The sequence below is a fragment of the Chrysemys picta genome, chromosome 6, assembly GCF_011386835.1.
Source record: "Chrysemys picta bellii isolate R12L10 chromosome 6, ASM1138683v2, whole genome shotgun sequence".
NCBI lineage: Eukaryota > Metazoa > Chordata > Testudines > Emydidae > Chrysemys > Chrysemys picta.
This window is the reverse complement of record NC_088796.1, coordinates 98,156,758-98,174,767: the sequence shown is the minus strand read 5'-3', so window position 1 is coordinate 98,174,767 and position 18,010 is coordinate 98,156,758. Positions and strand designations below refer to the sequence as shown.

The 18,010-nt window shown below is 38.1% G+C and overlaps 1 protein-coding gene across 2 annotated transcripts in view; it reads left to right on the top strand.

Moving 5' to 3' along the window:
- Positions 1–18,010, top strand: part of RFK (riboflavin kinase) — a 23,838-nt gene extending 5,828 nt beyond the window's left edge. The window contains exons 2-5 of one of the 2 annotated variants that reach the window (XM_065550517.1): positions 2,745–2,896; positions 5,977–6,079; positions 8,275–8,372; positions 14,428–18,010. In XM_065550517.1, coding sequence (XP_065406589.1) covers positions 2,745–2,896; positions 5,977–6,079; positions 8,275–8,357 — 338 coding nt within the window. In that variant the 3' untranslated portion in view covers positions 8,358–8,372; positions 14,428–18,010. The remainder of the gene's footprint in view (positions 1–2,744; positions 2,897–5,976; positions 6,080–8,274; positions 8,373–14,427) is intronic. The other variant, XM_005297733.5, reaches the window with a different exon arrangement.

Sequence of the window (18,010 nt, the reverse complement as noted above, 5' to 3'; positions counted from 1 at the left end):
GTAAGTGCTGCCTGCCATATTTGTTGTCACAGGGGAGAATTTTTGTTCTAAGAGGGAAGGATTTCTGGGTTATGACCAATAAAACTATCATGTGGAGGATGGTGTATGTAATGGGGTGTGCTTAGCTTTGGCTGAGGGCTGAAACCAAGATATTTTCTAGACAGTTTCCTCTTCCTCCACCCCATACTCCCCACCCATATGCGATCCAAGAGGGATGTCAAGCGGAGGGGAACAAATTAAAACACGTTGCTAATGGCTCTTTCAAACTACCTTTGCAAATATTCCTTTCAAAATATTTAAAAGTTTATTCTCATGCTTGGGAGGCCTGTATACTTAGCAAACACTGCTCTTTAGGAACTCAATTACACTGATATGATATAGACTTATACCTTGACTAGCAAAGAACTGTTCCAGGCAGCATGTTCATAAGTCACTGCTGGACCTCATTGCTGCTGATTGTTCTGTCTGTTATTAGGACACTATTGGTGCAGGGGGAGGGGGGGAATTCCACTGTGCTGCTAGCAAGCTTCATCATACCAGCCCAGGGTCCTGGTAATTTTCCTTCACTCCTAAATGGGATGCTTATGTTTTTTGCCCACCTTGATCCAGCCCAAGTGGTAGGTGCACTTTCTGGTTGCCTGTACTGGGCCTGCAGACCAGCAGTGTCTTGATACCACTCCATGCAAAAATACTTTTTTTAGCTTTGCAGATATGTGGGTCACAATCATACGGATGGCATTGGCCGCACTGGCATCCAAATGATTTTGTAGGCAGCGCCATCTTGCCTTCTGTCTGCCAGATGTGCACTCCACTACCCTGCAACTGCTAAGAATGTAATTTAATTCTCTTACCATGCTCTCTTAAGTCAGGGTGTGTTGTCATAAGCATTGGCAGGAATAGGTTGGCGGGGTTCTCCAAAATGACAGTGGGCACTGACACTCCGTTGATAACAATGTAAATAGGAGAGCGTAAGGTCCCTGCTTCTCCCAACAGGTAAATGCCAGGTCTCCTAAGCACCCTGGCCTTATGAATCTTTCCGTACTTCCCATGTTGGTTTTCATGGACCTGTCTCTGTGATTAATGAAGGCCTGCAAAACTAGGGAGAAGTACTCTTTGCAGATGACATTTTTTCTTACTTTTTCTGGCAAGCAAAGTATGGGCACAGATTTGCCATCAATGGCTGCAGAGCAGTTTGGGAACAACATTCTCTGAAAGTACGCTATTTATTTCAGGCACATTTCTAATGTCCACTGCTCATTGGTAAATTACAATGTTAATTAATGCTCAAATCTCTGCTATTACAAACCTGACAGGTTTCAGCCAACACTGAACTGCTTTGCAATGACCTTTAGCAGTGTGGGTAGAAAGCTTCCCAAGGACTATTGCAACCTGCTTCTGTTGGTAAGGACTCCCTCAATTGAGTGATCTGGTGCTGGAGGGTTGGAACAACCTTCTCAGAAGGTCTGCTTCCTCATGCAGAAATTCTGGAGCCTCTGCAGGTCATCCCAGGTCTCCAAGACAATGTGATCCCATCACACTGTGCTAGTTCTCTTGCACCAGAAGTGCTGGTCTACACATGGGGAATCTTCAGTAATTGCAGCATTCATCATGTCTGTTCATTCTGTGATGAATGAATTGGCTTCAAAGTCCTGCCACATTCTGCATCTCAGAAAGTGCTTCCAAAAGGCCATCCAGCAATTCACCGAATGTCCACTCCACTGCATAAATAACTCTCCTGCAAACAGGAGCAGCTCATCTAATGAATCCATGGCTTGTCTCCTGGTTATGGTGGACAGAGGTGAGGTGTGTGTAGAAGAGGAAGTGCCTCAGCTAAACGTGGCAGGCTAAAATACTTCTGCACAAAAGTCTGGGAAGGCTAGATGAGTTCTCCCACCATATACCACAAACCAATTCCTAGAGTGGTTCCACTTGGTGAGGTGCTAAGAACCCTGGGATATGCCCCCAGAAAGCCTAGCACCAAACAGAGGTCACTGCTTTACCAGTGTGGAAGTGGTGTATACTGGGTATGGCTTATGTGAAACTGTGCGATGACTCTGAGGCAGGCTTGAGTAATGCACCACTGCACACTGTAATACACTCAACCTAAATGAGTGTTGACTCCTCTTTATTAAGAGATCTTCAGAGATGGAAAAGATGGAGAGAATGGGATTGTTTTTAGAGGTCAGAGAGTATTCCTTTAAAGTAGCTTGGGTGATTTGTTTTATAAGTGCTTAATGCTGTTTCTTGGTCTTCTAACATCTGAGGGTTTTTTAACTGTAACCATTTTGAAAGGCAGTATACACTTAAACCACTGATAGGTACCTGTGGTCTTAATTTCACTTTAATGATTATTTTGTGTGTGTGACTTTCAACACAGCGTACCCTGACCTCATTACAGTTTGGCTTCTCTTTGTAGTGCAAATGGGACTATGGCCACATTCCCGGATTGTGCTAAAGCGTTGAATTCAGCCTGGTTGGTTAATGTATATACAAGGTCATTTCTACACAATAACTTGGAACTATGTTTTCCATAGATCTGCTAACTCTGTGGTATCTTGGATATCCTACAAAGCCAGTGTGCTAATTGGCTATGAAGCTGTTTTTTCCTATTGCTTATACTTGTATTAAGTGGAGCATTGTATCATTAATATCAAATTATATGAGTAGAGTTTTTTTAAATACATTTTAAGCTGTTTACTGTACTATGGAGCACTTAATTTATATAATGTACACTTATTTTGCAGCTAACTTTTCTGAGCAAGTCGTTGAAAGCTTTCCATCTGATATCTCCACTGGTATATACTATGGGTGGGCCTGTGTTGGAAATGGAGATGTGCATAAAATGGTTTTGAGCATAGGTTGGAACCCATATTACAAGAATGTAAAGAAATCAGTGGTAAGAATTCTGCTTTTTGTGGTATTTTGGTTATTATAAACTAACTAGACTACTGGCTTGAGTAAGAGGAGTGGAAGTTGCTCCATAAACTGAATGAATGGGATTTAGATATTACATTTCTAGTCATAAAAGTGGCACTTGTCTTATTTACATACTGAGAGGAGAGTCTCTTAGTAGACGGAGTCCATGCAGCCATAGAAGAATAAGACATGTTCCCGTTTACCTCTTGCATCATCAATTAAATTAGCTAAATTCTGATGCTGATTACAGGCCCCTTGTCATGCTGCCAGTTAAAATAAACGTAAGCTTAAATAGTAAATTGAGTGCATTTGATTATAAAAGACATGGAAATAGGATAAATGAGTAAGAACCTAATGACATCTGTTATTTTTCAGAGTATAACTGCACTTCAAAATAAAAGAAAAATTAGTATGGCTTAATAGATTTCTTTACATAATTTGTATTGTTCTTCCATTATGTTTTCTGATCAGTAATGGAATCCACATATCATAGTATGGCCTCTTATGCAGAATCAGTATAATAAACTAAGAATGAATTCAAATATTATCAAGAACAAAGTCTCATGCCCTCTAATTATACCATCATCTGTGTAGGATTTTTTTTCTCTTGGGTCCTGGCTCCTTAGCCTGAACCAGCAAAAATAGTTAGATTTTCAGCATTCTGAAATCACAGGCAGTTAGGCATGAGCCCCTGCCCCAAGTTTTATTCCAGCTGCTACTCTTTCATCTCTCTTTAGAATCTTCATTCAGTTCCCAAATGTGTAAGAAGCAAAAGCATCCCTAAAATCTGCTTCTCAAATAATACACGATTTCTTCAGAATTCAAGAAACCATTTTAAAGATGGAAATAATCTAAAGCTAGATGGCAGTTTACTACATTAGAATCCTGAAACCTGATATGAAATGGGTGAGTAGTAGGAATCCTGACAATGATGGTAAAAAATCAAAATCATAAGTAGTTTTCCTATTCTTAACAATTTCATAAATGTAGGATTCTTGCTCTTGAAGAGCAAAACACCTTAAGAAATTTCTCACACTAACCAGTTAAAAAATAAATAAATAAAAACCTTCAAGCAGCAGTAAGAACAGTGGTATTTTAAAAGCTTTTGCAGGTAAAACAGTAGAGCTCTATAGTACACTTGCAGGAGTATGCGTCGTGTAGGAATAACTTGAAATAAAACCATATTTGATAAGCAAAGACAAATATAATTGTTGAATCTATTTGTTGTTAGTACACCTAGCTTCACATACTAAAACACTGTAAACTGCTGCAGTTTGTGAAATTTCAAGCTCTTACCCATAATATTCTTCTAAAGTAACTTCAGTAGGAATGGAAATTTGTGCAGAATGTCTGTGACCCAGTAATTTCAGTTTGGTCTCTTCTGATTAGCATGTACATGAAGGTACTCGAGGAGCTTATGGGTCATTTGTATCTGCCATGTCTTATGATGACACTTAGCTATACATTTCCTTTAATTAGATTTGGGCAATGGATTTAGAGTGTGTAGATTAAATGCCGATTAGTGACATAACTAAATGAGGATTTTGCTTGAGAAATGAAGTGCTTTGTTCAAATTGTCATGCTTGTTAGCTATTTCTGCTAGCTCCTCATTTAATTGCATGTGCTTCTTTGATTCAAGAAACATTAAATTCAGTCATAAATACTAACAATATCATGAGGTACTCTGTGCATTTAAGATTTCAGAGTGTTAGCCCTTTTAGTCTGTATCAGCAAAAACAATGAGGAGTCCTTGTGGCACCTTAGAGACCAACAAATTTATTTGGGCATAAGCTTTCATGGGCTAAAACCCCCTCCTCTGCCATGTACATTGGCCAAACTGGACAGTCTCTACGCAAAAGAATAAATGGACACAAATCAGACATCAAGAATTAGAACAGTCAAAAACCAGTAGGAGAACACTTCAATCTCCTTGGACACTCAATAACAGACTTAAAAGTGGCAATTCTTCAACAAAAAATCTTCAAAAACAGACTCCAACGAGAAACTGCAGAACTAGAATTAATTTGCACCTGGACACCATCAAATTAGGCCTGAATAAAGACTGGGAGTGGATGGGTTACTACAAAAAGTAATTTCCCTCTGCTGATACTCACACATTCTTGTCAACTGTTAGAAATTGGCCACCTTGATTGCATTGGCCTCATTAGCACTACAAAAGTGATTTTTCCCTCCCTTAATATTCACCCCTTCTTGTCAACTGTTGAGAATAGGCCACTTTCACCTTAATTGAATTGGCTCGTTAGCACTGACCCCCCCACCCACTTGGTAAGGCAACTCCCATCTTTTCATGTGCTGTGTATTTATACCTGCCTACTGTATTTTCCACTCCATGCATCTGATGAAGTGGGTTTTAGCCCATGAAAGCTTATGCCCAAATAAATGTTAGTCTCTAAGGTGCCACAAGGACTCCTCGTTGTTTTTGCTTATACATTTAAGAGGACTAGAAAAATGTTTTGTTTCCTCTCTTGTTTGTGTTAAGCCATCTAAATAGAAACAAATTCAAATTTAATATCTATTAAAGGTATTCTTTGTTTAGGATAAAGGTGAAGGATTATGTGACTAAATTTGACTTAGGAGCCATTGATTCAGAAACTATACCTACAGGAGTGTTTTGTTTTTTTGTTTTTAATTATATATTCACATCTTAAGTGATTCTCAGCCATTTTCTGCCCTCAGATACAGTGTGTACAAAACTCTCATTAAAAAAACCTGGGCATTGCTCAAGTGTACATGAGCATGTAGACTATACTGTAGTTCTTTGGACATAGTAGCATGAAATTAATGGTTGAGACTCTTGTCATGCTTACTGAAGTTTCAGAGATGCTCAGTTTACCGTACTTTAACAGTTTTCTGTCCGGTTTCTTAAACATGGATAATAAATGTTAATTTAAGTTACTGAACTTTATTAAGATGTGGGGCAGGGATAAAATAGGTTTTTTTTCCTCTTTGTAGTTGGTAACAGTAACTTGGGCTAAACTTCTTGAGAAACAGAGAAAACATAAACAAAACAGTTATAACAGTTTTTTCTTTTTTCTTTAGGAAACGCACATCATCCACACATTCAAAGAAGACTTTTATGGTGAAGTTCTTAGTATAGTCATCATTGGGTACATCAGACCAGAAAAAAACTTTGATTCCTTAGGTAAGTATCAAGGCTTCCCTAAAAGTTTCTGTTTATGAAGATTTTTGAGCCTGACATTGATGGTTTATGCAGTTTACTGCCACCAGAGATTTGCCTTCCTCCTGTGTTCCTTTTCACTTTTGATAATTAAGTAAATCTTCTTTTGGAAGTGGATCATTCAAACCATAAATATGGTCTTCGCTTGCTATGGTAGGTTGAACGCAACAAAAAGGGCTTTACTATTCTGATATAAAAAAAAATAATTAAGGATTATCGAGAAATACAGAAAACAGATATACTTACAAGCTGCGTCACCTTGCACATCTGTTTCCTGGCTGAATTATTCTTGTTTGGGTTACCATGGTGATATCACTCCCAGAACCTTGAATTCTCGCTGAATCTGAGCTATTGAAGGACAGCTCCTTCACAAAATCTAAATTGATTATTCAAAAGTGGTAGTCCAAACAGAATCCTCATTCTTTGGTCTGGCTCTTCAATACAGAACTTGCCATGGAACCTCCTATGTTATGGGAGTTGCAAATCTGATATATCATCAAGTGGTAGATTCCAACCCTTTGTGTGATTGCTTCTTGTAACAAATGGAGAGGCTTCACATTTCAGTTTTACTCCTCTTCAGAGTGCAGTGGAAGCAATGGTGATATCTCACTTTGGTGGCTTTTCAGCAGGGGCTTTTTACTAATTGTTCTTCCTGTTATCAGTGCTGCACAGTACCCGAAGGAGAAGCCTTGGAAGTAATTATCTCAACACCCATTAGATGTGTCTTGTGCCAGATTGTGCATAATCTGGACAGGTTTACACATAGTAAACACATAGTTTGTCTTTATGAATCAGAAGTTATGGGATTGATACAGAAATGATGGGGTGATATTCTGTTGTTTTTTAGTCCTTTCTGGCCTAGAAAACTATGTTCCTTTTAGTGCAGAAATCCTTAGAGGATCCTAGTTTTGGTAATTACATTAAAGACAATAATGCAGCACTGCTTCCAGATGTGCATTGTTGTCAGATTAAGGCTTTACATGTACCAACAAAATGAAATTTTAAAAATGACAGAAAAGGATTTTTTTTTATTCAGTTTCTTTTAACACATATTTGACTCCTGTGCTCAGCAAAAAGAAGTCAAGATCTTTGTTAAAGATTCGTACTCCCATCTGCTCAGTTAAGAGCGGAGGCAGCTCTGACCCAACTTCATTGGATCCTCCAAAGAAACTTCTAGGAAAAACCCTTGAAAAACAAGATTTTATTGTAAGATATTTAAAAAGAAAAAAGGGGGCAGGGAATCACCTTCCTGTAGTCCTTTTATAATGAAGCAAGAAAAGGGCATACCCTGTAAGAAGGAGAAAGTGGTATCTTTAACATACATCCAAATACTTGAAGTTTTAATTCACGTTCTCGTTAGGGAAAGTTGTAATCTTTCTGCTCCAATGTACGTTAAGGGTGACTGGATGCCTAGCTGGCTAGTCTTTGGCAATCATTTTCTTCTGACAATGTAACTGTTAATGCCCGCTCAACATCTGCCTCTTGCGATTTCTACCTGGCTGTTTCTCCCTACAGTCTGTATCTTAGCTTCTGTAGAGGGCAACCTACCCTTTTTAAATCTCAAACAGTGGGAATCTCTGACGTTTGGAGGAAAGAAACTTTACTTGCCTATAACTGGTACAGTAAAGCATCAAGTTGCCTTACAGAACTGCTACTTGAAACATTTTTCCTAGTCTTTATAAGTCTTATGCCAGTAAATACCCTTCTTTTAAAAAACATTTTTTTGCATCAATATTTTATTCATGTGCAACTTTAAATGTTTTTGTAATTATGTACATTTTTCATTGTTAAACAAATCAGTTGGTACTTTCCATTAACTTACTGGTAAATGCAGTAGCAGTACTGGATGCCCACTTAGTAGAATCTGTATATTTGGTCTGCTTTGATTAGAAGTGGGATGAGGCTATATAAAACTACTTCATAGAAGACTAAGTATTATGTTAATGGCAGCAAAAAGTACATCCTGTTTTGGTAAACTTAGGTTTGTTAGTGAATATCTCATTAGCAACATAGTTAATTTAAATCATTCTGTAAAACTGGTATTTACTGTTTAGTAATACCTTATATTGGTATAACTATGAGAGTTGAGGGAAAATACTTCTCTCAGCTATACTTTATGCACTTATAAGCACTGTGTGTCTCACTGTCTTCCTTTATAGTCAGCGATTTCCCCCCAACCCCCAAAAGGTGTGAAGGATGCATGCTGAAGGGGAGGAAGAAGCTTTTATTAAAGTGGCTTTAAAGCTGAAACTGGCAGGTGATTTGTGGACAGATGGAGGGTCTGAAAGTACCTTTGGCTCATCTGAAATTGATTAAATTTCAAGTTTGTCCTTTCAAACTTAGTAGCTTTTTAAAATAACCATCAGTGCTTGTTAATATTAATATATTATTTCCTTTAATTAATGCCACTAATCTTACCAGGCCCTCTCAGAAGTCCAGAGAGGCCTGGGCCACTTCCAGCTTTTGAGGTCCCTAGCCATAATAAAAATAAAAAATAACATCACATGAAAACAAAATAAGGCACCAAAAAAAGAGTGAGACATAATTTGAATATTTTTTTATTTAACAAATGCTCTTCTAGTGTTTTTCCGTGCAAATGCATTAATTATTGAGGAAAAAAATCTAGCTTTTGTGCAATGTGACAATTGATATTAAGCATGATGAGCCCATTCAAACGCTCTTGTCCCATAGTTGATGGGACAAGTTGATATTACTTTACCTGCTTCAACATGTTGAAAGTGAGTTCACCTGAAGCCACTGATGCAGGCAAACTGACAAAAATATGCAATGCAATTGTGATATTAGGAAACACCCCAGAGAGTCCAAGTTAGAGTATTTCTTGAAGCAATTTCTTTGGCTTGCAATCCAATTTAAAGTTCATGGAATATATTTGGTTGAGGAAGATGACCTTATCACTGAGATCTTTTGAGATTTCTTTGTTGTACTGTCACTGAAATGGTTCAGCTGTAGAAAGTAGATCTTAATTACTCAGTCTGTTGAGCTGCCAAAGAAACCCAAAAAGAGTACAAATTAGTCGCAGTGACTCAAACTGATGTACAAGACCTGATTGAATAGAGTCAATGATGACAAGGAAGACATTGACCCTATAATGCTGCTTGGCATCGGATTCAGTAGGTAAGTTGCGATTGGTGGAAAACTCAGATGAAATGCCAATATTCTGTGCTACTAATTTGGACTCGTTCAGGATCGCATCCCATTGTTCGTTGATAAGACTTTCAATGTTATCCCTCTCAACATCAAGTGTAGCATTGCGTGCTTTAGTTACCAGATTAGTTTGGTGGATCATTGTAAGTAGCTTCATCAACAAAGATGACATCAGAATGCATTCAAATTTGGACATGTGCTTCTGAATAGACTGAAGTTCAGTTCGAGCCTGTGCAGTGAGATTGAGAGATTCAAGCTCATTTAAAGCCTTTATCACTGAATTCAAATGCTGCACAACTGGTTGAACACCATCAATCCGTGCAGACCATCTAGTTTTGGACATTCCATGCGGGGAAACAGGAAGATATTGCTTCAGAACTTCCCACCTTTGTGGACTGCTACTGAAGAGATTGTACATTTGCTGAACAGTTCCAAAGTAAGTAATTGCCTCCTTGCAATTTCTTTTCCAGATTTTCTCGTGAAATTATCAAACAAAATAAACCTTTCTTCAGTTGAAAATTTTGAGCTGTCTACAATCTTAACATATCAAATAACCATAGTAGTCGGTTCCTTGTGAGAACAATCTGGAATGGCATCAACAATGATTTAAAAATACTTGGCATTTCAAATCTCATCAAGAATTGTTGTTTGTACGAATGACCCACATAGCTCAATAAACTTGTTATGTATGCATCTGGAGAGATAATGGACTTGTGTGCGCTTTTGACTTTCTTGCGATTCTCGAACACGTTTAACATGCTCTGATAAAAGTGGGTCATATTTGCTGAGGAGCTCATCTATGCCTAGAAAGTTTCTATTTACACGATCACCAATACGTTGACTGGAACCAAAGAGAGCCTATCGCCTCTCAGAAAAAGGATGACATTCAGGATGCACTCGAAGTTTTTTCCAATTATTAGTTTCTGTAGAGAGTTGAGTCGAGAGTAAATTCTCAACTGAACTTTCAGCTGTTGCTGCCCTACTGGCTGATTTCCATGCGACATAGTTTTCTTTATTTGTCGTTGAATTCTCATGTGATGGTATTTGGTCATTCAACTTCCTCCAACCTCTGTTGATGCTGCATCCTGATTGATCCGAGAGAACTGATGCATTCGCAGCACTTTTGGTCAAAATGAAGCAGGGCGCACAGTACAGAGATTGTTTTTCCGTACTCCAGCATAACCAGTCTCTTGTGCAGGTCTCACCATTTGGAAGAATTTTTGTCAGCAGACGAGTAGGGAAAGCATGATTATTAGCATCTCGTGGAATGTTACTTGGAATTTCAAAACAACTAATTTGAAGAAAAGATTGCATTTGGGTAGCATTGCTCTTGTCAATAATTCCAATGTCAGTCAGTGTCAAACCTGTAGTACTCATGAATGGCTCTTGCTGTGTAAGATCTACATCTTTCTGTTGCTATTGAGTTTCTTAATCGTACACTGGATCTTCTGCTTCATCTGTTACTGTTGGCACATCTCCTTCTTGACTATTTGTGCTCATGATTAGGTATTGGCACTGAAATATCACCTGTTGCAGTTGCAGAATTTTCATTATATGTAGCATTGTTTGTTGGGTAAGGTGTGTTTTCCAGTGGTTTGAGAAACGAAGTTATTGGCTTTGAGCTCTTAGCTGCTGCTTTACTCAGTTGTTTTTGCCATCTCTTGCTTGCACCACTTTCAAATCTCCTCTTCAAAGTGATCTATCCGGTCAATATGTAGCCTATCCACACTTGAAATATTCTGCTGTAAATAAGTAGCTTATCTACACTTGAAATCTTCTACTGTAAACATGTACACAAATGCTGAAATCATTAATGATCTGGAGGATGGCGTAGACTGCACCCTCAGCAAGTTTGCAGATGACACTAAACTGGGAGGAGTGGTAGATACGCTGGAGGGTAGGGATAGGATACAGAGGAACCTAGACAAATTAGAGGATTGGGCTAAAAGAAATCTGATGAGGTTCAACAAGGACAAGTGCAGAGTCCTGCACTTAGGACAGAAGAATCCCATGCACTGCTACTGACTAGGGACCAAATGGCTAGACAGCAGTTCTACAGAAAAGGACCTAGGGGTTACAGTGGAGGAGAAGCTGGATATGAGTCAGCAGTTGCCCTTATTGCCAAGAAGGCTAATGGCATTTTGGGCTATATAAGTAGAGGCATTGTCAGCAGCTCGAGGGACGTGATCATTCCCTGCTGTTTGGCATTGGTGAGGCCTCATCTGGAGTACTGTGCCCAGTTTTGGGCCCCACACTACAAGGAGGATGTGGAAAAATTGGAAAGAGTCCAGCAGAGGGCAACAAAAATTAGGGGGCTGGAGCGCATGACTTATGAGAAGAGGCTGAGGGAAGTGGGATTGTTTAGTCTGCAGAAGAGAAGAATGAGGGGGGATTTGATAGCTGCTTTCAACTACCTGAAAGGGGGTTCCAAAGAGGATGGATCTAAACTGTTCTTAGTGCTAGCAGATGGCAGAACAAGGAGTAATGGTCTCAAGTTGCTGTGTGTGTGGGGGGAGGGAGGGGAGTTGGATATTAGGAAAAACTTTCACTAGGAGGGTGGTGAAGCACTGGAATGGGTTACCTAGGGAGGTGGTGGAATCTCCTTACCTAGAGATTTTTAAGGTCAGGCTTGGCAAAGCCCTGGCAGGGATGGTTTAGTTGGGGATTGGTCCTGCTTTGAGCAGACGGTTGGACTATATGAACTCCTGTGGTCCCTTCCAACCCTGATATTCTATGCGTCTATGAAAAGACTTAAAATGAAGGAATACTACTTAAGAACACAAAATGAAACAGTCAGACAGGTTGAGTGTAGGAGTAGGATTTTATAATAACCCATAAGAATCAATGTATGATTTGATTTCATCCTGTTAGCTACCCTTTTTGAATAGCAGAAAGGAATGATAGACCAGAACAATCCTTATGACTGATCATGGTCACCCTTTTGTTTTAGGATAAGTTATAATGCCTACTATGGTTTCCTATATGTATTACAAAGTAGGCACTCTAGTTAAATATACATTTCTTTGTTTTAAGGTTTAGTAAGTAAAAGACAGGATTCTCTATTGTGTCTATGTTAAGTAGATTAGAGGAACATTGAAGGCCTGGGTCTCAATGTAAATCGTCTTGGTTATTGATTGTAAAACTTAGCAAGGTTTAATTAGCAATGGCTTTTTTGCTCATATAAATACTATTGTTTGTATTCTCAATCTGTTTGTGTGAATGAGGAATGTATGCATCAGGAAAAGATGAGGTGTGAAGGTCATTGTTATAGCCAGAGTCAAGGAAGGAGGAGTGAAGAGACTTAAAGAACATCAAAGAATCATCAACACGCATCCATAATGAAGGGCAGATTGACGACCCTGAGGTGAAGGCTGGCACCCCTACGGACAACTGATTAAACCAGAACAAAGGACAGGATGACCCTCTCGGAGGTGTATTGGATGTTTACATCAGAAACTGACACAGCAAAATCCATAGACTTCAATAGAGAAAAAAGACTATAAGATCAGGGTGCTTTGCCATGGGACTTTGGGTTCGTCTTGCCACACTCCAGGAGCATCGGATCGCGACCGATAGAGCCTCGCTCCCCTCTGCGACCAATCTGGCTGGCCACTAGATTGATCCAGACTCTGGACTGGTAACTATAAACATCACTGCAGGACTGTGTGTGTCTAAAAAGCATATGCTAACTCTGGTATTCTCAATAAACACTGTGTGTATTTACTTTCCTCTATAAAGATCCCGTGTGCTTTGTATGAGCATAACATGAGCTGAAGATAAAGGGATGACAGAGAGAGCGAGAGAGAGAGAGGGAAAAAAACACAAAACAAAACACACAGACATGGATACAGACAGAGATAATGTCAAACAATTTCAAACATGTGTCCTCATGAAACTCACTGTACAAGATCGTCCTCACACATTTTCACCTTGAATCTGGGCCTATAGACTACAAAAGCCTATGATGATGGCCAAGCTACCAAGCTAGGGCTAAACCAACCAGTCACCTCTTTTAGCTACCATATGAAGATAATAATGAGGAATTCTCGCACCTAAATAATTCCTTAGTCAACGCGATGTAAAACTGTAAAGACACTAAAATGTAACAGTTCTCTGCCTTTCAACACGCTCTTGATCTAGCACCAGCCACTAGTAGTGGTTTGTTTATATAATCAGCTGATCTGGGGAGACACGTTCATCACGGTCTAACCTTGTGCCATCAGATCTGATATATTTTCATTTAATATTTATGAACATTTATAACTCTTACATGACAAAATCTATATCAGTTAACAAAAGAATTTGTTTTTTATCAAATCACATCTATTATTTGCTTAAATTTGCAGCTCTAAGCTGAGAGAGTGTATCACATTTTGTTCCAATAGGGATGCGAATAAAAATAATTTGCTAAACTTATCAAATGCCAAAAAATTAACAAAATTTGAGGCCCCCTTTGAGCTTGAGGCCCAGGCCAAATAGCCCCCCGATTGGCTCTGAATCTTACATCTACAGTAAGACATAGTTTCAAAAAAAATCTAGTATAAAGAATTCAGCACACTTCTAATGAAATATGCAGTAAGTCTATACTTTTCTCTTTCAATTTAGAAAGAGTAGATTTAAAATTCTAACTAAGAAATGTATGTTTACCACTAGTTGGAAAAACTTAGGTGGGACCATTTTTCATTTGAGAATGCATTTCCACTGAAAATGTTTCATTTTACGAAACTGTTCATTTTGTGGAAATTTTATTTGAGGAAAAAGTGGGAGAAGGGAGAGTTCCAACCATGCTGATAACATCCCATTTCAACATTTTTTTGTTTCAGAAATTTCCCAGTTTTTTTCTATTAGAATAAAATAGTCAAAATCAAAATGTTTTGATCTGAAATGGAACTTTTTGGGAACTCTTTCATGGAAAATTATGAAAAATTTGGGTTTTCTGAATAGTAACAAAGCCAAATCTCAAAATCCTTTGTGATATGGGATTTCCATCCTCTGCGCAGCTCTAAAAAGAACATTGTCTCTGAACCTGAGCTGTTCACTGGTAGCAGTGTGGTTTTTGTGGGTCACATGCACTCTCTCAATATTGTATGGTTAGTATTTCGTCTGAATTTTTTTAAAAATATAAAATGTCAACTTTCCTTTTGCAGATGCACTTATTTCGGCAATTCAAGATGACATTGAAGAGGCTAATAGAAAACTAGACTTACCAGAACATCTGAAACTCAAAGAAGACAACTTCTTCCACATGCCAGAAAGCAAACTAGTAAATGGCCATTAAACAAGGTCATGTGTACACTTATTTTTATTGTTACTCTTGTCTTTGATCTGCTCTCATTAGTATTCAGCTGTTGTATCTGGTTAGTTAAGTGAAATCTGTGTGTGAACAAAACACTGTAAAACAGTACAACTGTGTTAGGCTTCTTTGTTTGAACTAATGTATTATTAAATCTGTCATGCAAGGGAATAGAAAGTAATGTTATTTTCTTCTTAAAAATCAACATTGTGATTCAGTATGTTAAATTGTTCACCGGTCTGATCCTATGAAACACAAAACCAAAGTTACTAGTGTCTTTTTTGTCTATTAGTGGTGTGTACATACTGGCTACAGACAAAAGACCATGTGAAGGCATTTGTTTGTGATGAGATTAGAGTGGACAGTCGTTTCTGCTTTCAGTTGTTTTTATATTTTCCTAATATCTGGACTTGAGCCACTAATTTAGAAAATACCAATAGTGATCATGCTAGAAGTTTGTCTGTGATGTAGAAAACAGCGGTAGCAAGAATTAACATACTGTAGAGATTATATTTTTGATATATTTTAGTAGGCATATATTACACTTGAAACTGGCATTAATTGAAATTATTTATTATAATTTTATTTGAAGAGATTATCACTAGAGTAAAATAATTGCACTGTCTTCCATTTTAGTGACATGCTCCGTAATTTAAGGGTTGCCTGAATCCTAAAATTGATGCTTCTGTTTATTTAAAACAGTACACACAAATCCCATCATGCCAAATTATGGGTTGACTGATTTAATTTTGGAATAACAGGTCACTAAATTTAAAGTAATTTAAAGACACTAGATTTAGGTTACTAAATTAAATTTGTGTAACTCTGATATTGCAGAGCTGATTCAAAGCAGTCCTTAGTGCAAGAGAGCCTCAAATGATGTGGAGCCACTGTAGCAAGACCTGTGCCCTTATAGCCCCTAGGATGGGGGAGGGGACCATAGCAATTGAGTGTTGGCTATTAACAGCTGCTGCAATGGTGCTTTAGGGGCTGTTGCAGCTGGACATAACTGAGAGAAACACTGAGGCTGCTCTTTAGGTTAAGTTGTGGACAAAACCCACCCCAGTTGACTTGAGGACTGGGAAGTTAAGCCATTTTTATGTCCTACCCCTTCCTTGGGTCGTGTACCAAATGCAGCTTGCATGGCGCCAATGATGATGAAGCACACTATCAATTGCTATGTGAAGAAGAAACCAAAGCCGCTTTTGGGACACTATGTGAAGAGGATAAATTCAAAGTATAAACATTTCAGTAAAAAGTAAATACTTAATTATGGTTTCTCTTGCCATACAAGACATAAACATGCAGACAAATGCCATATTATCTAAACTGTGGTTGTACTCCAAGCCAGATTCTATAAAAATGGGGCTCCGTATTTCTAGTCTGATTCCAGATCAAATCTGCTTCTCTTACAAGTATGTGATTTTTGTTCTTTCTAACTACTAACCATGCAAATTCATTCTGAAGTCTCAACCTGGGGATTTTGCATTCCTGATCCTGGGCTGCTCCTTAGGCCTAGAATGACGCTTCACATATGTTAGTGTGCTGAGGGCCTGTAATATACAGTTGTCACCGAGCACTGCCCTGTGCACTGCAGTGTTGTCCAGAATCTCTGCAGTGCTGTGTGCTGTAATCCTGCTTTGACACCCCCCCACCCCCAGCATGCCTTTCATTTCAGGGCTTATGGGGTCCTCAGAAGTCAGACTTAGAGCTGTCTTCCTCAGTTCCTGTGATGGGAATCCTTCTCCGAATACAGGCTTCTAGGTTCCCTTTGTGCTACTCTGGCTCTCTCACGCAGTGTAAAGAGACTAGAACAGTTGTGAGGATCTTGCCAGGAGAATGAAGTTGAATTCTTTGATTTGCGTATCGCCAATTAAAGATATTGCAACTGGAACTTAACAGTCCTGTTGATATGAAAGAGAGAAAAGAATCTAAATCAGTTGAGGAAGAGCAAATAGTACTTGAGCTGGTCCTAGCTATCTTTTCAGAGTGCACACTGAAAATTCTTGACATAACTGCTGTCTGAAACTTTCCAAAGAAGTTTCAGAATTTCTCATTTGTCTTCTGTTCAAAGTTGGGAGAAAACTCAATCATATGCGGTAGAAAATACTGTTTAAAAAGAATGGTTAATGTGAGTGGCATTTTATTATATGACTCAGTGTAAGATGTCTTTTTACACTCTGCACAACAATTCAGACTTGTAAGTCGGAAGGAATGGTAACTGCTAGGGATAATTTTAATTCAAATGAAGGAGTGAAGGGAGGATCTTCTTCTTGCGTGAAGATGTCCAGTTAATTCTGATATTTCACATTTCCCCCTTTCTCTATTGGGGGAACAAAGTAGCAGTTATATATACTATTAAGAAAAAGGGGCCGTATTGAAAAGTAAATCTGTTAATTTAGGGTTTTAAAACTAAACTATTGTGGCATTTATAAACTTTTTGCCAATGATTTTATGTGTCAGTTGAGGAATTGTTTACCATTTTAGGAAACAAAGGTGCCTTAAGACATTTGAGTACAATTGTTCATAATCAGTAATGAACACTAATGTTCAAGAGTCATTTCACAATGTATAACCATTGCACTGAGCAGAGAGAACTTGAACTGCTAATCATATAAGACAACTGAAAGTGAGACAGAAGTATAGTTATAGTGAGCTGGTTTATATAGAGTAGTGTCTTGAGGTTGGTGTATGAGAGCAAAAATGTGTCTCAAAGTATCTCTCTGCCCTTGTGTTTTGTTATGTACTTGCTGGATATCAGTTAACTAAGTTTGATACAACTTAGTACAACAGAAGCTTTATGAACAGTTATATTTTTGTACTATATACTAATGTACAAGTACCAATCTTGTATTTGCTTATTCTGCTGTTACAACATCTGAGCTAACTTTAAAAAAAAAAAAAAAAAAAAAAAAAGGAACTGTAGCCGGGTAACAGTTATTCCTGTTTGTCTCATGTTTTCAGGTGAAATGTCTTGCTTGGTATAAATAATTTTTACATATTGGTTGGCATGTTCTGAAAACATTGTCAACTGTTCACTATTTATGCTGCTTGTTTACTTGCCTTTCTTTCAGCTTTTACAATGAAAACTTTGTATCACTTTCAATTTCCCAGTGCTGCAGTAGTTGGGTTACAAACATTGCAAAGGAAATGGCTTTTTAAAAATGTTTGTTAGAATTTTAAAAGAACCATCAAAAACTTTTTTTTCACAGTTTACATTTTGGGCCAAATACGAGTTAGTGTCTTTTTGAAATCTACTGCTGTCTTTGAATAAACTTATGTCTAGTCTAGGGACCAGTCAATATTCATTTTTTTTCAAAAGGGAAAAAACTGAACAATAGCTTTTAGGTAGGATAAAATTGGTATTGTTCGTTTAGTGTGAAATGTGTACATTTTTAGCAGATGTTGAAAACGTTGAATAAAGTGCAATAACTTTG